Below are 26,812 nucleotides of genomic sequence, written 5' to 3' on the forward strand. Positions count from 1 at the left end.
CTAGGTTCTATTTTCATTTGAACACCAAAGCACATGTAAATTCTTATTCCCAAGAAACACAGGTTAGTTATATCCGTTGGACTCTCTGTATAGTCAATTGTTATTATAAAGCAGGGTTTTCTTTGCATTATTGTCATTTATTTATTATATTTCATTATTTTATTATTGACTGTAATCAAACCCCATGCTGTCAACCTTAGTACTGAGCTTCGATACGGTTTAACTAGCTGTAAGAGAATGAATATTTAATATGTTCCAAAGCCAGACATAATTCATTGTTTGAATGATTAGACACATTTTGGGATCATTTACCTTCCCACCCTCTTGACTGTTAGAAGATAAATGGGGACTATTTTCCTGCTAACAGGCTATTTTAAAATTAAAAACAACCTGTGTATGAAGATCGAGTTCAGCTCCCATGCTGTTTGAATTTTATTATCAAATTACATGCTACTTTTTCACAAAGCTGCTCCTGATTCAGTTGTCTTTGATTCGGAAGACAGATAGTAACACTGCTTTTATGAAGATGAAGTCCAAAGGTAACTTTGGAATGTTACCTGTTAAGACATTGAAAGTTGTTATTTTGTTAGTGACTGATTTTCTAGCTCTTGAATGTATCCGTAGATGCTGCAAAAGTTGATCAAAGATCAATTAAAGACTCAATGATGGTATTAAGCATTCCGTGACAGGGGCCAACATCACATGTTCATGACAGGGATAAAAAAGTGAGCAAAGAGTAGAAACCAGACACTGACACTGCTCTTGTCAACTGACGCGGAGGGATTCGTTGCATGTATTTCTGAAGGGCAGATGAGATTCGCAGAGAAAGTAGTAACGAATTATAGAAGTCTACTACTCACCCCTGCTGCCCAAGACTAAAGCCGACTAAGGTTGCTGCGGTAGGGGCCGTAGGAGGGCTCCGTGTTTCCTTAGGGTATGAAAATACATGTGCTCGTCTGCTGTTGTTTTTACCAGGAGTTTCCCCTCTTACGCTTAGGGGACACAGCGTGGAAAAGAAACACGTTAAGCTTTTGGAAAAGTTAACAACGGCTTAAAAACAGCAGTTTCCAAAGACGCATCCCCTTCCTGGCGTAGAGCATAACAAGCCCGTGTTGCCCCGACTTCTTCTACTCATCACCGAGGAGCGTGAATTGTTAAGAGCAGTACATTTGAGTTGTGCACGTTAAGGAAAGACAAGTTGATAATAACGATACTCGGGAAACTTGATTTTCTCTCACCTGTCCCTCTGGCCTCCAGGAGCTAGTGAAAACAAACCTAAGATAACATTAGGTGATTTCCCGCAAGAGTGATGTCAGACCTTTGACAGAGTATTGCTGAATCTTCAGGGAACATCTGCGGAGAGTTGCTGAAGTGAGTGAATTCAAAGTAGGTTCATACTCAGAACTTCTTTATTAACCCTTCTTATAGTTTGTATGTACCTTTGTGCTCACCGAGAAGTAGGAAATACTTCCTTCCATCGTCAGCAACCAAAAGAATTTCAGTATTGAAGAGGGTGATCACATTTAAGCAAAATTTTTACAAAGGGTGTTAAACATGCTGACCCTTTAAAAGATCTGCTTTTTAAATAAGCGTAAAAGCGTGGCCTACAAAAAGACATTAAAAAATGATGTGGTCATAATAAAAAAAGAACACTTTTATACATAGGATTTTATTTTGCACTGCTGTAACAATTTCATTATAGACCAAGGGAGAGAGAGAAAAAAAAAAAAAGGATAAAAACCACCACACTGAGTAAATTACTAAAGCTTTTCTACTTTCAACAGGATTTTCCATCTGGTAGATTTATTGTCGTATCCCCTTCAAAACAGACAAGATGCTTACCATATTTTAAAGATTATAGGTTGCCACTGAAAGAAAAATTTTACACAGTCACTGTACATCAAGGTTGAAAAACTGTCCTGCATGAAAAATATACTTAGAAATCATGGGAATAAAAGCAAAAGAAAACATTATTGTGTTGAAGGAAAGATTAAAGTCTTCAATGCGCCATCTAAATGTGGACATTCATTCTTCTTGGAGTCGCTCAGGTGTAGGGAGTTCGTGCTTCTGCCCAGTTCACTCATTATACTGTGTTTTTACCCGACAGTATTCATTAAGGCAAACAAATCCTTTTCTGAAGAGATCTTAAAGAAACTGTGGACATACAGCAAACTTTTGGCATTAAAACAGGTTAACGCACACATAGCCTTTAGTAAATGTACATTAAGCATATTTTCTTGGACTAGTGACAAGAAAGGATGAACATGCTTGTTAACAATGTCAAAAAGTTTAAAATTCAGTGTCCGAGCAATTCCTAACAATGCTTCTGTAGCTTTAAGCTCTAAACAGTATAGAATTTATGCAAATGCATTAAAGAATTCAAGCTTGGCAAATTACACCCAAGCAGGTTAAACTGTATATACAGAAAGTAAATGATAAATACAGAATTAAAGGAGTCCTGGTTTTCCTTATAGCCTTGAAAACTGACAAACTTCTTGAGGACAGTTCTGTAATATTAAACATTAGGTCACCACGGGTGTTGGGAAACCTAACCACACAAACTGATTTAAAATGCTCAAGATGACTCTGTAGTGTTTAATACAGTTCAGTTCATAGGTAAGGGCACAAGACAACATTTAACAAAAATAATCACATCAATTGACCTAGAAATCAAATGCAAATAGATATGAATACAATCTCCAAAATCTGTCTTTTTAAGTGAACATTAACCATTTATTCAAAGTTATACAAGAATTTGAAGGATTAAAGTCTCCTGTGACATAAAGCCATTTCAAACAGTTTCATGTCGCAGCTGAGCAGGAGGACAGAGTGAAAGAGGAAGTGAGTAGCCGCATTGGGGCAGCGAGACAGTAAACAGGGACTCAACAGCAGCCGCCCCCGGCCTGCTGTCCTCCCTGATTCCCCGCGTGTGTGGCATTGGTAGCAGCGTGCTGAGGGCCAATTTTAATGCCGTTTGCCTGAAATAAAAGGGGAAAGGGATTAAAAAAAAAAAAAAAGAAGTTAACGGGATCCAACCAGATAATATGGTTTAACTAAATTTAAAGAACCCCGTGGAATTCCCAAGGACATGATTTTACCCAACAACTCAGAAAAACAATACAGATGAAGCAGATTTTCGCAACACTGGAAGGAGTGTCTCCCAGGGGCTGGGATGTTCCTTCCTTCTAAAAATAATCCTGTGGAAATGTTTCTGAAAAGAATTCCTCATCACACCAGGTACTTAGGAGTAAAGGGGAACCAGGCAGCGCTGCCCTTCAGGGCATTCTCACGACGGAGAAACCGTCTGAGAGCGGGTCTGCCGGTAACCTTTGAGAGAGAAACGCAGGCAGAGTCTGCGCGGCTCCACGATACAACGTAAGGCCTTTTCTCTGGACGGCATTTCTGTTCCGTGTTGAGTCAGCTGTACGGGCTAAGGGCATATGAGTGTTCTGTGTCATCAATAATTTCTATGATCCCCAAAGACATGGCAGCTTGCCAAGAAGCCACACACAGAGTAGTTCTTTCATTCATCAAACTCACACTTCTGTCTTAACCCGCACTCCCTCAAGTGGGTTTTACCTAAAAATACAACACTTTGAGCAAAGTAATACGGTAGCTTCAGAAATTAAGCTCTTAAGGAAACTTGACGTCACAGTAAATCTCAGATTTATAGTGCTTGGCAGTTGTTCTGCAACGGTAGTGGCCTTGGGGTTTCTGGCACTAGCTCAGTATTGACAGCAGCTGATGTGGTTTCTTTTCGCTCTTTTGACTCCTCTTTAATAAAAAGCATGCCCTATGGCTCATTGGTTTTGCCCCCTCTGGGCTGGTAGCAGCTTCTTGAGGAATCAAGGAGTCAGACTTGGCACCGGGCCAAATAAATCGCACGGCCTGTTGGCTCCTGACAGCACATTACAATCAAAGCTGCGGCAGGCACAGCAAAGCAGTCAGCTACTATATGAAACCAGGCAGAAACAGTGAGCGTGCCCTTTGAAACAGAGGCCCAGTGGCTGTTCAGTTTCTACGGCATTAGTCTCCGCACGGTGTCGTCTTTAAATTAACTCAAAATCTACTGCCGCGTAAGCTCAGAAGATAGGATTGAGAAAACCTACTCCTCCGAATTAAAAGAAATGAGAAAATCAAGTACTTTCTGGAAACCTCAGGCAAATGGTTGTCTGTTTTAGCAAAGAATATTGAGGCAAATAATGAAATAATGAAGAGCCTCGTTCATGTACAGGCCAAGAGCCACACGTGCAGTCAAGGATTTCTAACACAAAGCTTTCCTAATTGCAACTGTAGGAGGAGTAAGGGCTTTTCTCTTGGAAGCACGAAGTCTTACCACGGGAATGGCAAAAATATTTGTGTAAGACTAAATAATATACTACATATTCAATAAACATTCTGAAATAAGTAAGAATAAATGCATAGTGGGGATTTAGGTCAGAACGATGCCCTTCGGTAAACACTCTGGATTGTATGCTTCGAGGCTTTGTATTTTATCCTAATCATATTCATCAAAACTGGCTCAAAATAATTCTACAAAAAGGACAATAACAAAACCAAAAACAACGTTAATTGCCAATTACATATATTAGTCTCATGAAAACATACAATGCTATACAGGGAGTAATTTCCAAACTAGATATGTCCCTCTTTCATACTAGATAACAGAGAGAGCATCTTGCATTAGTAACATAGTATGGGCATTTACACACTAGAAAATGATTCCCCAAAGCAGATGACACCAGATGGACGTGTGGATGAAAGTGGCATTTCTCCTCTCTTTGGAGGATTTATCTTATTTTGCATTGCTTGCAATAAATGGATAGGGTTACTTATTTTAATCCATCTTCAGAAAGTGATGCTCTATTAGAACATAAACATTTACCCATTAGAAGCATGTAACAAATTTTTGGTTAGATGATCATAGTGTGTTAACTGACGTCATAAATTCATTTTAGGAATTAAAAAGAACAGAAAATCATGAATCTATGTAGTAACTAAAATTCAATTCTAAATTAATATTAGCCAATAACACACACACACACACACACACACACATACCTCATTATTAATGTCAAAGACTCCTTCTTGGATTTTTTCATAAATTTCTTTCGCTGTATTAATAAATGCCTGAAATATAAAGTAGAGAAACTGATTCCAATTATATAAAACCACAACAGTAAAACATTATATAAAAACTCTGTAGAATATCATGACGTTCCATACAAGAAAATCAACCAATGTAATACACCATATTAACCAATAGAATAAAAGAGAAAACCCATATGATCACTTCAAAAGAGGCAGAAGCCGCATTTAACAAAATCTAACAACCTTTCATGATAAAAACACTCAACAGAATAGGACCACAAGGGGATTTCCTCAACCTGATAAATAGCATCTATGAAAAATTCACAGCTAACATCACAGCAAGTGGTGAAGACTGAACATTTTCCTAAAGATCAAGATCAACCACAAGGCAAGGATGTATATGAATGTTCATTATTTGTAACAACAGCCGAAAAGAGGAAACAACACAGATGTTAGTCCACTGATGAATGAAAACCAAAAGGTGGTATAACCTTATAATACAGTATTACTCGGCCTTCAAAAAAAAAATGAAGTACTGATTCATACTACAATGTGGATGAACCTTGAAAACATCATGCTAAGTAAAAGCAGCTACATATAAAAGACCACGCATGGTAGGATTCCATTTACTGAAATGTCCAGAAGAGGTCAACCCATGGAGAGAAAAAGTAGATTCTTGGGATTAGGAGAAACGGAGAGTGACTGCTAATGCGCACGGGGTTTCTTTTGGGGTGATAAAAATGTTCTGGAATCAGACAGTAGTGATGGTTGTGCCACTCTGTGAATACACTAAAACCCACTGAATCGTACCCTGAAAAAGGGCATATTTTATGGTGTATGAACTATATCCCAAAAGAAAAATTCATCCCTGGGGGACGGGGAGGGGATGTGCCGCAGAAATACCATAACATGAGAAGAGCACACATGAGGAAAAGACGTCAGTGAGGATGAACTCCAAAGGCTTCCATGTTGAAACGAGCTGACTTTCAGAGGCCACTGTTCCACACAGGATCGTTTTTGTCAGGACAATGTATTACTTTAACACACAGTTTAAGAGGGAAAGAATCAACGGAAACTTATGATAAAGAGATAAAAAGCTGTTCAACTTTTATGCCACACTGAATAAAGTTTCACCCTTTTTCCACATAGCAACTACTAAGTTGACAAAAAAAATCAGTGTTAAAATACTAAACCAAATTAAGCCTCTAAATGCCAAAATTAACCCACAAGCATTCTATATTTATATAAAATATTAAGCAGTCGGTAGAGCATGTGACTGACCCTTGATCTCGGGTTTGTGAGTTCTAGCCCCATGCTGGGGTAGAGATTACTTAAAAAATAACTAACTATGGGGCGCCTGGGTGGCTCAGTCGGTTGAGCGTCCGACTTCGGCTCAGGTCATGATCTCACGGCTCGTCACGTCGGGCTCTGTGCTGACAGCTCAGAGCCTGGAGCCTGCTTCGGGTTCTGTGTCTCCCTCACTCTCTCTCTGCCCCTCCCCCGCTCACCCTCTGTCTCTTTTTCTCTCTCAAAAATAAATAAACATTAAAAACAAATAACTAAAATAAAAAATAAATATTAAGGCATTTTACGTAAATATTACCAATGCTACAGAAGGGGTTTATAAACTCACGTTCTTTTTTTTTTTTTTTTTTAATTTTTTTTTTTTTCAACGTTTATTTATTTTTGGGACAGAGAGAGACAGAGTATGAACGGGGGAGGAGCAGAGAGAGAGGGAGACACAGAATCGGAAACAGGCTCCAGGCTCTGAGCCATCAGCCCAGAGCCCGACGCGGGGCTCGAACTCACGGACCGTGAGATCGTGACCTGGCTGAAGTCGGACGCTTAACCGACTGCGCCACCCAGGCGCCCCTATAAACTCACGTTCTAACCAATCCGACTTGAGAGGTCACAGATCATAGTATTAATATTATAAGCCAGGTCCTCTTCAGTGGGCAGTCTATGAAAATCCACAAAACCAGGCTATTCTCCACTAGCACTGATACAGATTTAATTCCAAATTTAAAAAGTAAACAGGTTCATGGAGAGGAACCAATCATACCTTTCGTCTTTTCTACACTGGAAACATCTGACTGCTGAACTTGCCACCGGAGCTTTTGTTTCCTAATTAACAGGACTGATATGTTTTCACCTTTAAAGGCCTTACAGCTCCCCAGAGTAATCAATCTACTGCGGCTCAATTACCGCACCAAGAACACACCAGTCAGCGAAGGAGACGTGAGCGACTGCGGCAGGAGCGCAGAGATATGAATATGCATAAACTCTAAGTGGCTGATCGAATCATCAGAGAGGGTCATGAGAATTTGCAGCAAAATAATGAGAAGAATTAATCACTGCAGATTCACAAGGCACTTAGGAAGCGAGTGCGCTTTTCGTGTGTGTGCTGAGTTACAGCGACGTGAAGGAGACACTGGCTTCCGGCCAACTATGAATTGATTCACGTTCTTCAAAACTGAAGTTAACCCTTATAAATAAAGGAAAACTTAACTTTATTTCCAATAACATGTCAATTATGGCGATGACCTTAGAAACCAGGCTAACTAAATATTGAAGTCAACAGATTCATAAATTCACAGGGCTGGAAATCCTTGAAGGGACACCCGCATGTGTACATCTCCCTAGAACATCAGACAGAACTGCAGAATCCCATAAACGAGTTCATACAAACAGGCATTTGTACCATGAAAGTCATTACCTGTGCCAATTTATGTAATAAATGGACTTTTTTCCTAATCTGTTGATGAATTATTTTAAAAACTGGCTCCAGAGAGATATGCTATATGAAATTTCCTAAGTCACTTCTAATTTTATTACATGAATAGTACTTAATACTTGATTAAGTAGCTTTAAGAACAATTGTACCCAATGAACTTAAGATGTATTTTGGATCTGAAAAAACGTAGTTAATTTCATCACAATTGAAATACAACAAATGGTTATATTTTCTTTCATGATTCCCCCCATCTCAATGAAATCGTCTTCAATGCTACATTTACTTGCCATCCAACTCATGATTATATATTGCAAACACTGAAATATCTTCCACCCCCTCCAGGCATATATTGTAAGAAGAACACTATATATATATATGTTAGAACACTAACATATATGGTGTTATAAATATATATAAGAACACACACACACATATATATGGGTTGTTTTATCTACACGGCAGCAAAATTAATAATACTTCATAATATGTATTATTAAATGATTAATTAATGATTAATTTTAAGGAGTCCTCAGTTTAAAACCCAATATAATAAATATAGACATCAGTGCACGTGTTTTAAAAGTCTGTGGCTATAGACAAATTGTTGAATCCCCAAATATAAAGAAATTAACCAAACACTGTTAAGGCTTATTCACCACGAAATGAAACTTCTAAGATACGAGCCTTGGGTGTTACAGACAACAGCTGTCCCCTAAAGCTGCAAGCACATTAAGAAGTCGAAAAGACAAGACATACCTCTTACAATAATTGGCTAGTATTTTAATTGCTCATTGTTCTAGTCACTAAAAAGCAGTCCCCATATGTATTTTTCAAGGTAGAGATGTAACAATGTGAAATGCCTCTAGAACACAGACAAAAATGAGGCAATGAGCAATGATTTAACTAGATACTACTACAAACCTTTACATTAAAACTCATCGTGCTTTCACAGGACAGTCTTATACTTGAAATTTCTTCCAATTTTAACCAGTTTCACTTTTTCGATTTCCCAAGCTATACAAACAAATTCTGAGGTGGGGGCAGGGGGAAGAAAAGGGGAGCCTGTGTGAGGGCGTGTCTGGGAGTGGGAGGCGGGGATGAGCATGTGCAGTATCAGAGGCAGAGGCAATGGGGGAGCCTGCATAGGGCGGCAGCTGTGGGGGCAGCAGACTTGTGGAATCTCACAGCTCCTGATGGTGGATGGAGTATGGCGCTGTTGATGATGGCTCGTCTTTAAGGAGAGGCTGTAACCTAGGGAATTAATCTGCAATACCTATTTCTTATCAGAAAAATGAAGCAAGCTGATGGCACACCTACAGAAAAGTTTTAACATTAGTGCAATACTTTCAAAACAAGATCACCGCGGGCTTTGTGACCCATCAGTCGGAACGGTAAGCAGGAACATCAGAACGATAGTCAAATCTGAGTATTAATAAAGAGGTTGCGGAAGAAGAAGAAAACATTTGCTGAGAAACCCAGGTCAAAGGATTATGTTATTAGCACTGTGAAACAAACACTATCTAGGCAGGTCCACAATTATGAAGTAGAAACAGATTTCCAGGTAGCCAAGTGCATTTGGTGAGTCTCTTGCTTTCCTGCCCGGGACTCATGCCAGTATCAGAGGCCCGACTCTCTCTTCATTTCACCATTAGCTCTCCCTCTCTGCCCTACTTTGATTAATTGCCATGGTCAGTCCTTCACCTTCGTTAGCCATTAATTGCCTTCCACCTCTGACACTAATCTTTCAACCGTTGGCAGTAGTTATCTAATGGTCCTAATACCCAAATTTAAATTTTCAGTGACTTTCCATAGCAAACATTAAAATAAACATAACCATAAAGAAGTACAAATGCATTAAATTCAAATAAATATTCAACACACAAGCTGATGCATAGCCTATCATTTGTCATTTCACCCTTGGGTGAAAGGGCACCTATTAAATTGTTACCTTAGACTCAGCACTTCCCTAGGTACTATGGAAGACACAGGGAGGAGGTGGATACAATTCCTACTGCTGCCAAACTAAAACAATTTAGTTGGGAGAATCTGAGCACAGGGGCTTAAATCTCTATTGAAGATGCAGGAAAAATACACCTTCCGCGCTGACAGAGGGAGAACGTGTGCAGGGCGGGACTAAGGCAGGCCCAGATGCAGGCCAAGGACAACGTGCTAAGAGAGCCTTTCTTCACAGCCGACGAGACAGAATAGAGGCAAAGGGGAAAATAGAGTAATATGTCATTTTTCTTATGGTTTAACAGTTTTTAAAGCAAAATAGTGAAAATAAATTGTCTGCAACAGAGTAGAAGATTTTAAATTATTTCCTTATGTAACATGCTGCCATCTGGTGGCAAGAAAAAAATGTCTAACATCTGCGAGGTAAGAATTCCAAATAAATCAAAGTATCTTAGTTTCATTTAAACATCTTGAACAGGTGCACTCGGCTGGCTCAGTCGGTGGAGCACGCGACTCTTGACCTCGGGGTTGTGAGTTCAAGCCCTATGTTGGATGTAGAGATTACTTAAGAATAAAATCTTTAAGAAAAAATAAACATCTTGAATAGATGCTAGACAGTAAAGTATCCTGTGAAATCAGTGAGTCTAGTTTCTTTTTGAGAACTGGGAAACACGAAGTAACTAAAATGCTGTTTAATTTTCTTCTCGTTTCCTAATCAATGCCATGAACATTACAGGTGTCCATCTGACACCTGAATCTAATGACAACCGGTATTTACTAAGTAGTCACTATGGGCCAGTCAACCTGCTAAGTCATTTGCACAAGTTTGCATTATTTTTGAAAGAAATTTACAGTGTGTATAAAAACAAGGAAATGCATTTATTTTCTTTCATTTGTTTCTAAGAAACTCTGTGGGATGAAGCAGTTATGCCAGGAAGGCTAGTGGAATGGCCACAAGTGGGGCTCTAGAACCAGACCGTCCAGGTTCAAGCTCCAGTGCCACCTCTTACTGGAGGTGTTGCTCTGGACCCACTGCTTAACCTCTTGTTAACTTGAGGATAATAATGGTGCCTATGTCATAGAGTCTTTGGGAGGATGAACGCAGACCACTGAGAACAGTGCTTGGCGCATAGTTAAGAACTCACTTCTTGCTAGCTTTCGCCATCAGGAAGGTGTGCGGGCAATGGCGTGTGGGGACAACAGAAGAGGGTACACGTGCTGTATGTGAATGTGCCTTGACACACTGCAGACTAAAGGAAAGAAACAGTGATTGATACTCTTTGGTGAATTAAAATAAAAAGCAAACATTTAAAAAGTAAGCGAGAGGGGCGCCTGAGTGGCTCAGTCGGTTAAGCGTCCCAACACTTGATTTTGGCTCAGGCCATGATCTCATGGTTTTGTGGGTTTGAGCCTTGCATCAGGCTCTGTACTGACAGTGCAGAGCCTGCTTGGGATTCTCTCTCCCTTTCTCTCTGCCCCTCCTCCACTTGCTCTTGCTGTCTCTCAAAATAAACTTAAAAAATTAAGTGAGCAACATAAAATGTGTATAGTGAGTACTGAAGAATCAAATATATTGAGAGCAGACTTAAATATGCAAAGACAGGGAAGTCTTGTGAAAAGAACATGAGACTAGAATTCAAGATTAGGCAGTTTAAACACAAAACTCCTTCAAATTCTGTGGCTTTAAAATGTTCTGATTCTAGAGGTGCCTGGGTGGCTCAGCTGTTTAAGCATCCGACTCTAGACTTCGGCTCAGATCATGATCTCACCGTGAGACTGAGCCTCATGTCAGGTACTGTGCTGACAGCATGGAGTCTGCTTGGGATTCTCTCTCTCTGCCCCTCCCCCCGCTCTTTCTGTCACTCAAAATAAATAAATGAACTTAAAAAAAATGTTCTGATTCTATTTTAGTTTCACTGAGAGAGAACTCATACATACATTATCCAATACAATGGCTTTCAAATTATATTTCATGCAGGGGCCACCTCTTGGGGTGAAGAAGGAAGTAGGGACAGCCCTATGAACCTCCTCTTTCCTCCTCATTTTTCATGGCATATCCTTCTCTGTCTTTATTTTTTTAAGTTTATTTTGAGAGAGAGGGTATATGTGTGTGGGCAGGGGAGGGGTAGCAGGAGAGAATCCTAAGCAGGCTCTGCACAGCCGCACAGAGCCTGACGTGGGGCTCAAACTCACTAACTGTGAGATCATGACCTGAGCCAAAATCAAGAGTCAGTCGCTTAACTGACCGAGCCACCAGGCGCCGCTCTGCTTTTTTTCTTTCATGCTTTTCTGTGTTTCATTAGAAGCAAGAGGGCCACTGCTAAACCCACTGATCTACAGAAGCTTTCATTGTATAGAGGGAGGACTCTCTAAGAGTGGGCTGCAGAAGGAGAAATGACTCGCCCAAGACCACGCACAACTGCAGCAGTAGCAAGATTAGCAGGATTAACGTCCTGTCCATATTTATCTTCCTTTTATCAGGATCACTTCTTAGCTTTAACACAACTCAAGGGAATTTTCATTTATATTAGGTTTCATTTTATTATTTTACTATGAAGAAAGGCTGGCTGACAACAAGGAGACCAGTACAGTCTAAACCAATAACCCGGGTAAGAAATGAAGGCCTGCCAAATTAACAGTGGTGACAAGAATGGAAAGTAAAGATCAAACTTAGTATCTACTTTGGAGAAATTAACAGGACTTGGTAAAGAATAAGGCAAGAATGGTAAGGTGTTTAAGGATGATTCCACTTTTAGCTGAAGTGACTGACACGGAAGGGTATGCTGTGAACTGAGGTAAATAAAAAAGGAAAAAAAAATCACATTTCAAAGAGAGAATGAAGAGTTTGTTTTAGACACATGGAATTCTAATGCTTATGTCACATGCAAGTGGGAAATTCTTGGTAGTTGATCTACATAACTGTGTGCCTACGTATGAATATGCACAACGAATGTGTGAGTGTGTAAGTGTGTGATATGCACTTATCAGCATGACTTCCTCCAGTAATGTTTAGCTACCTTGGCTTAGGAAAAAAAATGGTTGTAACTTTCAAAATCAGCTTGGCTTAGATGATCCTTCAAGTTCCCGAAGGGTGATGGCCAAACAAGGGGGCGAGGAACTGCTGCTAGTCAGCAAAATCTTCTAACCAGGCGAGGAGAGTAACATTTATTAAACACTCCTCGAAGGATGCTGGAAGCCTCGTAAGGTCAAGTCAAATTTCCAGTGGAAAGCTGTGTGGTAGCCTTGGCACTGAGAACAGGGTTAAGGGGAAAACAAAGCCTTCAGTTCACACCACATTCCAGCTCTGCGGCAACGCCTGTTCCACCACTTAGAAGGCAGCCCAAGGCGAGTAAGATGTCCTCTCGAAGCAAATTGAGTCCGTTGGTTTTCAAGTACTGGGGCAGGACACGAATACTAGCGAAGGGCCTTGAAACTGTTCATCTTTCTAGTTACACAAGTCATGTGTTTTCCCTAGACGTAGAAATCCACCTATCCTACCTGTGTGGATGGCTTGGCAAGTTGCTGTAATCTGTCTGAGTGTCGTTAGCTGACCATGCTTTCAGCTATTATCTTGGCTCTATCTTTTAGGACGTTAGCAGCTAAGCCAGGAATTTCCAGTCTCGATTTTCCAATGTTCCATTTTTTTTAAAGATTTGATTTTTTACAGTTTATTTACTTAACTCATCTCTACCCCAACATGGGGCTCGAACTCATGACCCCTAGATGAAGAGTCATATGTTCTTCTGAGAAGCCAGGCACCCCTAAAGATTTTATTATTTTTTTAAATGTTTGTTTTTGAGACAATGTGAGAGACAGAGCGCAAGCAGCGGAGGGGCAGACAGAGGGAGACAGAGAAGCTGAAGTGGGCTCCAGGCTCTGAGCTGTTGGCGCAGAGCCTGATGCAGGGCTCGAACTCACGAACCATGAGATCATGACCTGAGCCGAAGTCGGACACTTAATCGACTGAGCCACTTAGGCGCCCCTAAAGATTTTATTTTTAAGTCATCTCTACATCCAAAGTGGGCTCGAACTTACAACCCCAAGATGAAGAGTCACAGGCTCTACTGACCGGGCCAGCTAGGCACCCTAATAGTTTAAGATATTTTAAATTACTAGACTTTTGCCTCAAAAATTTTTGATGTTTATGTACTTTTCTGATTTCCCATAAACTTTCAAAGTAAAACTTTTGCCTCAAAAATTTTTGATGTTTATGTACTTTTCTGATTTCCCATAAACTTTCTAAGTAAAATTGATGAGTAGAAGGAAAAATAACCCATCAAATGGCTAAGAGAGTGAGAATATCTGATAAAGAGACACTGTTTAGAAAATGGAAAGTCTAACCACTATTCACACCACAATCACTAGTAGGTCTCACAGGAGATATAAAACTGTGAGTTTGGGTAATGTACAACTCTGAGAAAATGAAATTTTACTTTATTGCAAAAATACACAGAGAAAATCAGGGAAGGAATTACAGGAAAAAATACATATTTATATATATATTTATATAGAATTTCATATATAGTTACATATGAAATTTACAAAACTATTAATTTATACAGTTATATATAACTATATATATACACATACACAATTATATATATAATTACATATATATAATTATAATACATCACTTCTGGGGTATTGTGAAATCATCAGAAAGTTAGCATGAGTCTTTTCGGAAGGGGTATTTTTCCTAGCCTGCCATAACCTTTGCTACATTTATCCCTGGGTCTAAAAAAAATCTTTTCGAACTACAAAGACCCTAGGCAGCTACTGAAGGAAGCTCCTGATCACAGGAGGAGCCAATCTGATCATCTGGGTTTTCAAAAATCACACAGCTTTTAGAATGCTTAGGGCAAAGTAAATTTAGGACAGAATTCCACCTACATGTTAACCAGTGGGACCAAAGCATAACCTGATTAAAGACTGAAGTAAGAGAGACAAGGCTGAAGTAATGAAATAAATAGTGAATCATGCAAACATCTGTTGTCTCCCGTGCAGGGGAGACCCTGTGCAAGGCGCTGGGGATGCAGAGATGAAGACAGCCTGGGTTTTCAAGGAACGTGGCCAAGTGTCATGATAGAGACCTAAAGATAAATTCATGCTCAGGAGGAGACTGGAATGAGCACAGAGAAGAGAGTATACAAGTTTTAAGTGTGTGTGCACGTACATGGTGGCTGGTGGGGGGGGGGGGGCAGGGAGGGTGTGTCATGGCATTCCAAGAGGAGGTATGAGGCTTCATTATATCCCTGAAAGAAACGGTAGGAAGAAAGGGCATTCCAAGGGCAGAGAGCACTTTCTGCAGAGGTGGGTTTAAAGAGCGCCACCCAGCTGATAAGCTCGTAGTTTAATATAGAAAGCACATTGCGTGGTGTTGGCAAATAAAGGGACTTGTCTTCCAAGCTAAGGAGTTTGATTCTGAAGAGGTGGAAAACCCACCACACGCTTTTAATAAAATTGGGGAGCGACACTCAATTTTCATGTTTTGAAAGATCTCAGAGGAACCAGTGTAGAGGACTGAAAAATGTACAACCTGGAGAGAGATTTAACAGTAGAAATAACAAGACACAAGCAGAAAGCAATATACATTAACTGAATACATGACTATGAAGGGGTAGGAAAAAGGACATAGGCTACTGAAGATTCAAATATCCCTAAGGGACTGTTTAAGGTAAGAACAGAAAAGCATTTGTTAGGATAGGCAATTAGGAGGTCCAGGGTGACCTTGGCCAAGGTAGAGGAGTCGACCTGTGAACTGAGGTGTCAAAAAGAATGAGGAAACAGAGATGGAACTTACTAGAGGATGGAAGACACCATCCAAGAACTGGGAATGACAGGTTTTGCTTTTCAAATGGTTGAAATTTGATTATGCAATTACGTGCTGAGAGCCAAGAATCACTAGAGAAAAAGGATGAAAATGTCTGAAGGAATGTCTCTGAGGAAGAGGAAAGGACACTAGTGGGCCAGGTTCTTCTGTTAGGTAACAGAGCTGAATGAACTTCATGGTCTCTACACTCCCCAAAGCCTGCCCAGGAGCAGCAGCTCGAAGATGCTGGACCACCACTTCCAAATGCAGGCTTTCAGGCCACACCCTGACCTACCAAATCTGAATCTGCATTGCAACAGGATTCCTAGGTGATCTGAGAAGCACAGCTCTAAACACAACTGACTTGGAAAAAAAAAAAAAAAATCCTTTCCTTTTAATTTATTTATTAAAACTTTTTTTTTTTTTTGGTAAATGTTTAGTTTTGAGAGAGAGAAGCGAGTGGGGGAGGGGCAGAGAGAGAGGGAGACAGGATCTGAAGCAGGCTCTGTGCTGACAGCAGACAGCCTGTTGCAGGGCTCGAACACATGAACCGTGAGATCATGACCGGAAATGAAACCAAGAGTTGGATGCTTAACCACCCAGGGGCCCCTAGAATAGCTGTCTCATTCTTTTAACTCCTCATATGATCCACTTTCCCAGAAATGGGCCCTCCAAGGTTAGGCAGTAAGCTGAGAAGAAATTCCTGTCTGAGCCCAGAGCATGAGGTTCAACCCACTGTGTTAAACTGCCTCTCTCCCGGAGGATGGCATTTTTGGCGAATCCAAGTCCTTAGAAAGCAAGAAACAGAAGACACTGTACTCAGAGCAAACGTCCCTGAAATTAATTTCCTATGTGCTCCAATGCCGAGCCTGAGCCACTAAGAATCTATGGACCCCGTGAAAGTAGCATATTTAGCTCTTATGTTTCATCGTGATTCCTCTTTCGCTCTAATTCTAGCTGGCTAATTCTTGCTCACATCTTGGAGACAGTATACTGCAATTTTATGAGCTGCGTCCTTTCCCACTGAGGTGTTGGCTTTCCTGCCACAGGCACAGGCACTGGCACTGAGCACGTATCACAAGGCAGATGCCGGAGAAATGCTTAGCTCTCCTCCTTCCCTCTTCTCAGGGCAGACACAACACCTGTTAGTCTTTTCTGACCTCGGAGAAACTAAGTACTTGTTTTCCAACATTAATTGCTGAATGAAATAAAAAGCATGCCATTCATACTTGATATCAGATATTATCAAGGAATTACTGCTATGTTTGTTAGGTATAATAATGGTATCGCATTGTAGGTTTTTAAATTACTGCCAATGAAATATTTATAGGTGAAATATTTCTGGAATTTCTTAAAAAACAGAGGACATAATAAAACAAGATCATCAAAATGTCAAAATGGTGATAACTTCTAAAGCCTGATGACAGATATATGGGTTTACTTTTTTAAATGGTGACAACTGTTTAAATTGATTTAAAGTAGCAGTGCCATGAATCTTATTGTGAGCTGACCAAAACTCTTTAATACAGCTGACGTAGAAAAATAAACTAATGCATAAACATATACCATCATAAAAGTGCTCTTTAATGATATACCTAATTGGGTTTTGAAGTGTGACACGCACAAAGGTCATGAATGAACTGAGTTTGCTTTGAATATTAATATAATTCCTTCTTTGATTACTTCTGAGCAATCTTACTAAGAAAGTCTATGTATGCATAATAATCCCAACAGTAACTTTATTATTTGTTAGGCATAAGCTAAAACACATAATGTTTAACATGGAAGAACCTGGTTGTTTGTATAAAAATCTGCTCTGTGCAGAAATGTGACAGAGACTCATCAAAGAGCCATATTTAACAAAAAATTAATAACTTAATAATTTGAAAAAGAAATGTGTTCTTTGTAAATTCAAAAAATATCACTTAAGCTTTTATAACTGTGTTCCATATCCTCAAATTAGTATTTTAAAAAAAAATTTTTAACGTTTATTTATTTTTGAGACAGAGAGGGACAGAGCATGAATGGGGGAGGGTCAGAGAGGGAGACACAGAATCTGAAACAGGCTCCAGGCTCTGAGCTGTCAGCACAGAGCCCAACGCGGGGCTCGAACTCAGGGACCGCGAGATCATGACCTGAGCCAAAGTCGGACGCTCAACCGACTGAACCACCCAGGCGCCCCTCAAATTAGTATTTTTTAATAGAACTGTGAGGCTTCTTAATCTTTAATTTTTTTTTGTTTTAATTGCCACTACGATCTTTAAGAATAGGTTAAAGTTGTTTGTATGTGGTTATTGTGTATGTGTATTTGTATGTATATTTTGATCAAACTTTTTGAGATAATTAGAGATTCACATGCAGATTTAAGAGATAATACAAAGAGATCTTGTGTAACCTTTCCCTGGTTTCCCCCAACGGCAGTATCTTGGAAATGTATAGTATGTTGTCATAATCGAAATGTTGCAAAAGGGATACAGAACATTTCTGTTATAAGGATCCCTCATGTTGTCTTTTTTTTTTTTTTCAACGTTTATTTATTTTTGGGACAGAGAGAGACAGAGCGTGAACGGGGGAGGGGCAGAGAGAGAGGGAGACACAGAATCAGAAACAGGCTCCAGGCTCTGAGCCATCAGCCCAGAGCCTGACGCGGGGCTCGAACTCACGGACCGCGAGATCGTGACCTGGCTGAAGTCGGACGCTTAACCGACTGCGCCACCCAGGCGCCCCCCTCATGTTGTCTTTTTACAACAATACACACTTCTCTTCCACCCTCCTTAAACTTGGCAGTGACTAATCTGCTCCCATTTCTCCAATTTTGTCATTTCAAAATCAAAATCATATAAGTAGAACCATACAGTATGCAACCTTTTGGGACTGACTTTACTCACTAAGCACAGTTTTCTGGAGACTCATCCGAGTGGTTGCATGTATCAATTGTTCCTCCTTTTTTACTTGTTGAGTAGTATTCCATGGTATGGATGGATGTACTGTATCACTTTGTCTAACCATCGGTCTGTTGAAAGACATCTAGGTTGTTTCCAGTGTTTGGCTATTGTGAATAAAGATGCTATGAACATCTATGTACCAGTTTTTGGGTTAAATAGAAATCTTCATTTCTCTGGGATAAATGCTCAGAGATACAACTGGTAGGTAGTTGAATGTCTAGGTTTATTTTAAATTTTTAAGTAATCTCTACACCCAATGTGGGCTTGAACCCACAACCCTGAGATCAAGAATCGCATGCTCCACTGACTGAGACAGCCAGGCACCCCTAGTTTTTTTTTAAACATTTATTTATTTTTTATTAAGTAAACTCTACCCCCAACAATGGGGCTCAAACTCAGGACTCCTGAGATCAAGAGTTGTTTGCTCTGCTGCCTGCCAGCCAGGCATCCCTAAATTGTTTGCAGAGTGGCCGTATCATTTTACATTCCCACCAGCAATGTAGGAGTGATCTAGTTTCTCCATATCCTTGTCAGCATTTGATATTGTCGCTTTTTTATTTTAGCTATTCTAATGGGTGTGTAGTGTGCTACCATGGATGTTTTAAGTTGCATTTTCCTAACAGGTAGCGATGTTGAATACCTTTTTAAGTGCTTATTTTCCATTTACATGTCCTTTGTGATGAATCTCTGGTCCCAACTTTTGCCCATTTTCTAACTGGACTTTTTTTCTTTTTTTTAACTATTGAGTTTTGAGAGTTTTTTTTTTATTCTAGATACTAGTCTTTTGTTGGATATTTGGTTTATAAGTATTTTCTCCCCGTCTGTAGACTGCCTTTTTGTTCTCTTACCACCATCATTCACAGAGCAAAAATTTTAAAGAACTTACCAATTGTTCCTTTTATGGATTATGCTTTTAGTGACAAGCATGCCTACCACTAGATGAAGATTTTCTCCTTGTTCCCCATAAAAGTATCTGAATGTTTTACATTTAAAAGTATGATCTCTTTTGAGTTAGTTTTTGTGTAAGATGCATTTTTTTTTCTGTCTATGGATGTCCAATTGTTCCTAGAACACCATTTCTTGAAATGGCTATCTTCCTCTGTGAGTTGTTTCTGCACCTTTGTTAAATCAGTTGGGCATATCTGTGTGGGGTCTATTTATGGATCCTCTATTCTGTCCCACTGCCGTATGTATCTGTTCCTTTACTGTTATCACATAGTGTACATTAGGGCTTGAAATCAAAGAGTGATTCCCTTATTCTTTTTCAAAATTGTTTTAGCTACTCTAGGTCCTTTGCCTTTCTACCTATATTTTAAAATAATGTTGTCAAATATCTACAGAAAAATCTTACTGGAATTTTGATACAAACTGGGTTAAACCTCTATGTCAATTTGTGAAGGAGTGACATCTTTATTAGGTAGGATACTCCAAACAATGAACATAGTATGTCTCTCCATTTATTCAGATCTTCTTTAATTTCTTTCATCCGCATTTTGCAGTCTTGAGCACACATGTCCTGTCCTGTACATGTTATTCTTAGATTTATACTAGGTATTTCATTTTCTTCTTGTGGGATTATAGATGGTATTGTATTTTAAATTTTGGTGTTCATTGCTATACACAGAAATACAATAGATCTTTTAAAGTAAACTCGATGTGCAACATGGGGCTCAAACTTATGACCCTAAGGTCAAGAGTCACATGTTCTACTGACTGAGCCAGCCAGGTACCCCAGAAATACAGTATGTTTTTATATATTTGTCTCGTATCTTGAAATTTTGCTGAACTCACTTACTAACTAGCTTTTGTGTGTGTATGTAAATTCCTTGGAATTTCCTAGAGACAATCCTGTCAGCCACAAATAAAAAGTTTTACTTCTTCCTCTCTGCCTTTATTTCCCTTTCCTGCTTTATTGCACTAGCTACGATTTCCACCAATATCTTGAATAATGATGAGCACAGACATCCTTGCCTTGTTCCTGATCTACGGAGTAAAACATGCAGCCTAATGTTAGCTGTGGGTTTTTGTAGATGCTTTTTAGTAAGCTGAGAAGGCTTCAATTCCTATTTGAGAAAGTAGAGTATGTTGTAGTTCATTTTCATTCAAAGTTCAATGTATTTTTAAATTTCCTTTACGACATCCCCTTGGCCCAGATTATTCAGAAGTGGGTGTTGTTCAGTTTCCAAATTTCTGGAGATTTTCTTTCCAGTTATCCAGTTATTGATAACCAGAGCTAACAGAATTGAAAGGAGAAATAGGCAAATCCACAATCATAATTGGAGGCTGTTATCGATTTCTAGTTTAATTCTACTGTCTAGTTTATTTCCAGTTGCTTTATTGGTTTTTGCTTCACATTATCTTGCAGCTGTATTCTTTGGTACATACACATTTAGGATCGCTAGGTCTTCCTGGCAGACTTTTCTTTTATTATTATATAACGTCCTACTCTGTCTCTGGCAATTTTCTTTGTTAAGTCTAAAGAGAGCCACACGTGCCTTCCTCTGATTAATGCTTGTATGATCTATCTTTTCCAATCATTTTATTTTCAACTTGCCTGAATCATTATATTTGAAGTGAGTTTCTTGTAGACATCCAGATTGTTGTTCTTTAATCCTCTTTGCCAATTTCTTTTGATTTGTGTATTTAGATCATGTACATTTCATATAATTATTGCTATGTGAGGGCTTAAGTCTGTCATTTTGATTTTTTTGTTGCTGTTTTTGGTTTTCTTTTTTCTGCCTGAGGGTTAATTGAACCTTTTTAAAAATTCCATACCGATTTATCTATTTTTTAGTGTTATCTCTTTGGAAATTTTTTAGTAGTTACTCCAGGAATTGCACTTGTATGTATAAACTTTATATAGACTTTACATATCTACACATATATATCTACACTTTATATATCTACACATATAACTTATCACAGTCTGCTAGTGTCATTTGAGTGTCATAGGAACCTTACCTCCCCTGATGTCCCCTTTCTCTGCCATGGTTTATGATATTTCCTATATATATACCATTATCCATACTTTTGGTTACTGGTATTCCTTCAAAGATTCCTTCTTTTATCATTTCATTTGTTAGATAACTTCCATTGGCCACTGTTTTTGTAGCAGATCTTGTATTAGTAAATTCTTAGTTTTCTTTCATCTGATGTTTTCATTTTTCTTCATTCTTCAAAGGTATTGTTGCTATTTCTAGAATCCTGAACCCTGTTCTCTTTCAGCTCTTGAAATTGCTGTGTATTTCTGACTTCCATGGTTTCTAATGAGAAATCTGCCGGCATTGAATTGGTAAGGTGTTTCTCACTGCTCTCATAATTTTTGTCTTTAGCTTTCAGAGATTTGACTATGGAAGAAGTTTGGCTTGGTGTGAATTTGTTTGGGTTTATCCTGTTTGGAGTTGGCCCGGCCTCTTGAATCTGTAGGTTTGTATCTTCTGCCACATTTGAAAAGTTTTCAGTTGTTATTTCTTTGAGTACTTTTTCAGGACCATCTTTCTTCTCTCCTTCTAGGAATCTGGTAACACAATGTTAGAATTTGGGTTATGGCTCCACAGGTCCCTGAATCACTGCTCATTTTTGTTTTCCAGTCCATTTTCTCTCTGTAGTTTAGACTGAGTGGTTTCTATTAGTCTATCATCCAATTAACTATTTCTTTCCTTTGTCCCCTTCATTCTGCTGTTGATCTCATCCACTGAACCTTTGTCAATTATTATATTTTTCAGTTCTAAAATTTCTATCTGGTCCTTCTTTTTACCTATATTTCTTTTTTTTAATGTTTATTATTATTATTATAATTATTTGACAGGGAGAGAGAGAGAGAGAGAGAAGGAAAGGGAGGCACAGAGAGAGAGGGAGACAGAGAATTCCAAGTAGGCTTCGTGCTGTCAGTGCAGAGCCCTATGCAGGGCTCAAGCTCACAACTGTGAGATCAAGACCTGAGCCGAAATCAAGAGTCAGACGCTTAACTGACTGAGCCCCCCAGGTACCCCTTACTTCTATTTCTATTGCTGAGACTATTTTTCACTTGTTTCAGGCATGCTCCTGTTTGTTAAGGCATTTTTATGATGGCTGCTTAAAAAATCTTTGTCAGATGGTTCCAACGTCTCTGTCATCTTACTATTAGTATCTATTGATTTTTTTTCCCCTCATTCAGTTTGAGATCTTCCTGGTTCTGGATATGAAGAATTATTTTCTAATGAAATATGGACATTTGGGGTTCTACATTATGAGACTCTGGACCTTATTTAAACCTATACTTTTGGGGTGCATGGGTGGCTCAGTTGGTTGCGCGTCTGACTTCGGCTCAGGTCATGATCTCGCAGTGAGTGAGTGTGAGCCCTGTGTCGGGCTCTGTGCTGACAGCTCAGAGCCTGGAACCTGCCCTGGATTCTGTATCTCCCTTTCTCTCTCTACCCGCTCATGCTCTGTCACTCTCTGTCTCAAAAATAAACATTAAAAAAAATTTTTTTTAAACCTATACTTTTGCTGGCTTCCTCTGACCCCGATCCCACAGGACAATGGTTGAGTGTGGGAGAACCTTATGACGGCAAGCTGATGGTAGAAGCAGCACCACCACTTTCTGTCATGTCTGGCTGTAGTAGAATGGTTATTTTCTTGCTAACAGGCTTTCCTGGACCTTTGACTAGAAGGTAGGCTTCTCTTTTTCCCCCTGCACCTGCTGGTCTTTCTGGATTGCCAGTTTTCCTAGCGCCTGATCTGAAGAAAACCAAGGGAAACCACTGCTGTGTCACTTTCCTCAGATCCCAAGGTCTCTAGATGGTGTTCTCTCCACCTTCAGGTCTTCTTATTGTTTTACATATAATGTTCAGAGTTTTAGCTTTAGTTGGCAGGTGGAAGAGGTGAGGAAGTCCATTCCTATTTTTGCTAGATGCAGAAGCTCTTTGGTTATTGCTTTCATGGTCAATAAGTTCCTAAGTCATGTAGAGGTTCAGGTTTGATTTTGCTCTTTGTGGATCACAGAATGGTCCTCCAACTTCTCAGAATACTTTATCATGAAATATTTTTAGCTATTAGGTAAAATCACATGGATCATTAATATTATGTAATGCTCGTCTATGATCTTTTAAAATGGGATTTAAAAAGATTATTTCTTAATATCCTTGGCTTCTCAGAGACAAATTAATTTACATAATTAAAGTTCTCTCATGAGTATGGGAAATTCCTGCCCAGATTGATTGATTGATTGATTTATGTTTTTAATGTTTATTTTTTTGAGAGACAGAGCACAAGTGGGGGAGGGGCAGAGACAGAGAGGGAGACACAGAATCTGAAACAGGTTCCAAGCTCTGAGCTGTCAGCACAGAGCCTGATGCAAGGCTCTAACCCACAGACCGTGAGATCATGACCTGAGCCGAAGCTGGGACGCCTAACCGACTGAGCCACCCAGGGGCCAGCGCCTCAAGACAAAATGTATGTAATTATTATTCACCACATATACAGGATTTTTGTAATAAGTGCTGCCAAAACATTAATGGAATTTACTTAAGTGGTCAGCCCAATGTCAATAGTAATTTGCTGCTTACAAATAAAATACCTATGGTTTCTGGTTACGAATAAGGAAAATGAACAAAATCATCAGAAACAAAGCCAGAAATCTGGGAGTACTTTATAATAGTAGATGCTCCGTCATCCGACTTCAGAGTAGTTTTATTAACTTAAGTATCTCTACACCCCATGTGGGACTCAAACTCACAACCCCGAGATCAAGAGCTGTATGCTCTTCTCACTGAGCCAGCCAGATGCCTCATAGTATGTTAGTTACTTTGTTTGTTTGTTTAACTAAATGTAGACAGTTTTGGCTTTAGGGCTCTCAAAATAAATAAGAAAATCAATAACAATCAATAAGGATATGTTTCAGAGGTCTTGAAATCTCTACCACACATCGGCCCTTATGGTTTCAAATATAACACCTCTAGTAAAGGAGTACCTCTCTGAAACAGGTGCCTTTACATGTCTATTCTAAGTTGAACAAAGAGGCAGAACAAATTTCTGGATTTGCTGTGCAAAATGCAGTATTACTTTTGTACGTTATCAAACTGTAATTACTGGCAACTGGTAAAGCATTAATTGGTGGTTGTAGGAAATGTAGGAAATGCATTGAGGACAGTCATAGAGCACTTCTTCAAGTAGAGATAAAATCTTACCTAAGAAATAATTTTCCAGCAAAAATATCAATGCTGTTGAATAATTGTAGTCTATTTCTGGGTTCAAAAGTTAATTCAAAGAGCTCCAAGTACATTCTTAATAAATATTTACTCACTGTTTACTACATGAGAGGCATTGTGTTAGCTACTGTCTAGGACCTCATCTCTGCTATCCTTAGAAAAAGGAGATTTTTAAATCATTTCGTTTCTAGAGTCCCTTTTTGCAGCTGCTGCTAAGATTCTTACCCAGAAGGTGGCATTACTCTAGGCAAATTACTTATTTTCTTAGCCTCTTCCCTGCTTTTTTTTTTTTTTTTAAGATATTGTTTTTAAGCAATCTCTACACCAAACGTGGGGCTCAACCTCACAACCCCAAGATCAAGAGTCACATGCTCCACTGACTGAGCTTGCCAGGTGCCCCAGCCTCTTTCCTGCCTGTTATAAAACAGAATGTGGCAATACTTTTACCTCAGAGAGAATTAACTGCCTACTCATCTATGTATAGTATATAAATACCATACCCAAATACAAAAAGCATAAAAGAACATGATGTGTTCAGAAAACTTGTAGCAGTTCAGGCTGATCAATGAAAATCACGGAGACACTTTAAATTTTACTAAAGATGGCAGAATTCCCATGCTTTGTATGCTACATAGTAAGAATACTTTCCCTATTTAAGAAAAAGTAGATACAAATAGCTACGAATGTTTAGTGTCTTGATACCTTTCTAAATTTCATTAGTGTTATTTTTTCCCTCTCAGGATAAATACATACAAAGATGTGTTAAAGCATTTTGGCTTAGAGAGAAGGTTCAGAATACAATTTAGGAGTCTGATTTAAGACGAATGCTGTAAGACAAGGCATTTCAAACAGAAGGAATCTTCCTACTCTATGATAATAAAGACTAAAAAGGTTTAGAAGAGACATGAAAAAGTGAATATGAAAGCATACAATACGTTCCAATTAAGTAAAAAAGATGATGAACATTTAAATGGGCCATTTATTTACCTCTTCTACATTGGAAGCAGTTTTAGCAGAAGTTTCCATGAAGATAAGTCCATGTTCTCGTGCAAAAGCTTCACCTTCTTCTTTTTTTACTTCTCTTCTAGATTCTAAATCACTAAATATAAGGAAATAAAAGGCCACATTATTAACCAACACAGTATAAACAGAGGCATCGGTGGAAAGTGCACCATGAGATTCAAAGTTGTGCTATTTTTTCAATTAATTTTTACCACATAACCATCAACTGTACTATTCTAGGTCTTATGAAGGTCACAACAGTTATAGCACAGTGCTCAGTTTCAAAGAACAAACAATCCAACAGGAGAAAGATTCTGAGTCAGACTTCTACAACGTTAAAAGTAAGGGAAACCTACTTAGAGCGTCTACCCAACACTCTGCTTTTGAGTATAGTGGGTTCCCAAAGAAGGCAACAGTTTTATTCAAAATAAAAATGTGAATTACACTAGTCTCATCTTTCAGTCAGACTGAGTTTCTATGAATGTGATTAAAAAACAAATCGCATAGTTTTCAGAAGCTCTAGGAAACTGCTCAATAAAATCCAAAGCACTAAGGAAACACTAACTAGATTATTAATCTCACTTGGTTTAACTCCTAATAAAATCGTTAACAGAGATATAGAGAAAGAAAGTCTAGGCCAGGAGTTTTGGGGGAAAGCATGGGATTCATTTTTATCCTCCAGGAACCGTTCTGGTTAGGTGGGGGGGAGAGTAGCAGTCTTTCGAGTGTGTTTTACTGTAAAAAGTTCTAAGCTTTAGTATAAAATGTTTTCTAATTTTTTTTTTTTTCAACGTTTATTTATTTTTGGGACAGAGAGAGACAGAGCACGAACGGGGGAGGGGCAGAGAGAGAGGGAGACACAGAATCGGAAACAGGCTCCAGGCTCTGAGCCATCAGCCCAGAGCCCGACGCGGGGCTCGAACTCACGCACCGCGAGATCGTGACCTGGCTGAAGTCGGACACTTAACCGACTGCGCCACCCAGGCGCCCCTAAAATGTTTTCTTATTGCAAAAGATTTTAAGCACACAGAAAAGGACGAAGAACAGACTCCTCAGACTTCCACCTAGCCCTGACATATTAGTTTGGCAT

The 26,812-nt window shown here is 39.2% G+C and overlaps 1 protein-coding gene across 3 annotated transcripts in view; it reads right to left on the minus strand.

The window, feature by feature from the left end:
• Positions 1-1,650: 1,650 nt before the first annotated feature.
• Positions 1,651-26,812, minus strand: part of RAB2A (RAB2A, member RAS oncogene family) — an 87,535-nt gene continuing 62,373 nt past the window's right edge. For all 3 annotated transcript variants that reach the window (XM_045455150.1, XM_045455153.1, XM_045455152.1), the window contains 3 exons: positions 25,708-25,819; positions 5,062-5,130; positions 1,651-2,978 (listed from right to left, as the gene is read on the minus strand). In XM_045455150.1, coding sequence (XP_045311106.1) covers positions 2,883-2,978; positions 5,062-5,130; positions 25,708-25,819 — 277 coding nt within the window. In that variant the 3' untranslated portion in view covers positions 1,651-2,882. The remainder of the gene's footprint in view (positions 2,979-5,061; positions 5,131-25,707; positions 25,820-26,812) is intronic.

This window comes from Leopardus geoffroyi, chromosome C3 (genome assembly GCF_018350155.1).
Source record: "Leopardus geoffroyi isolate Oge1 chromosome C3, O.geoffroyi_Oge1_pat1.0, whole genome shotgun sequence".
NCBI lineage: Eukaryota > Metazoa > Chordata > Mammalia > Carnivora > Felidae > Leopardus > Leopardus geoffroyi.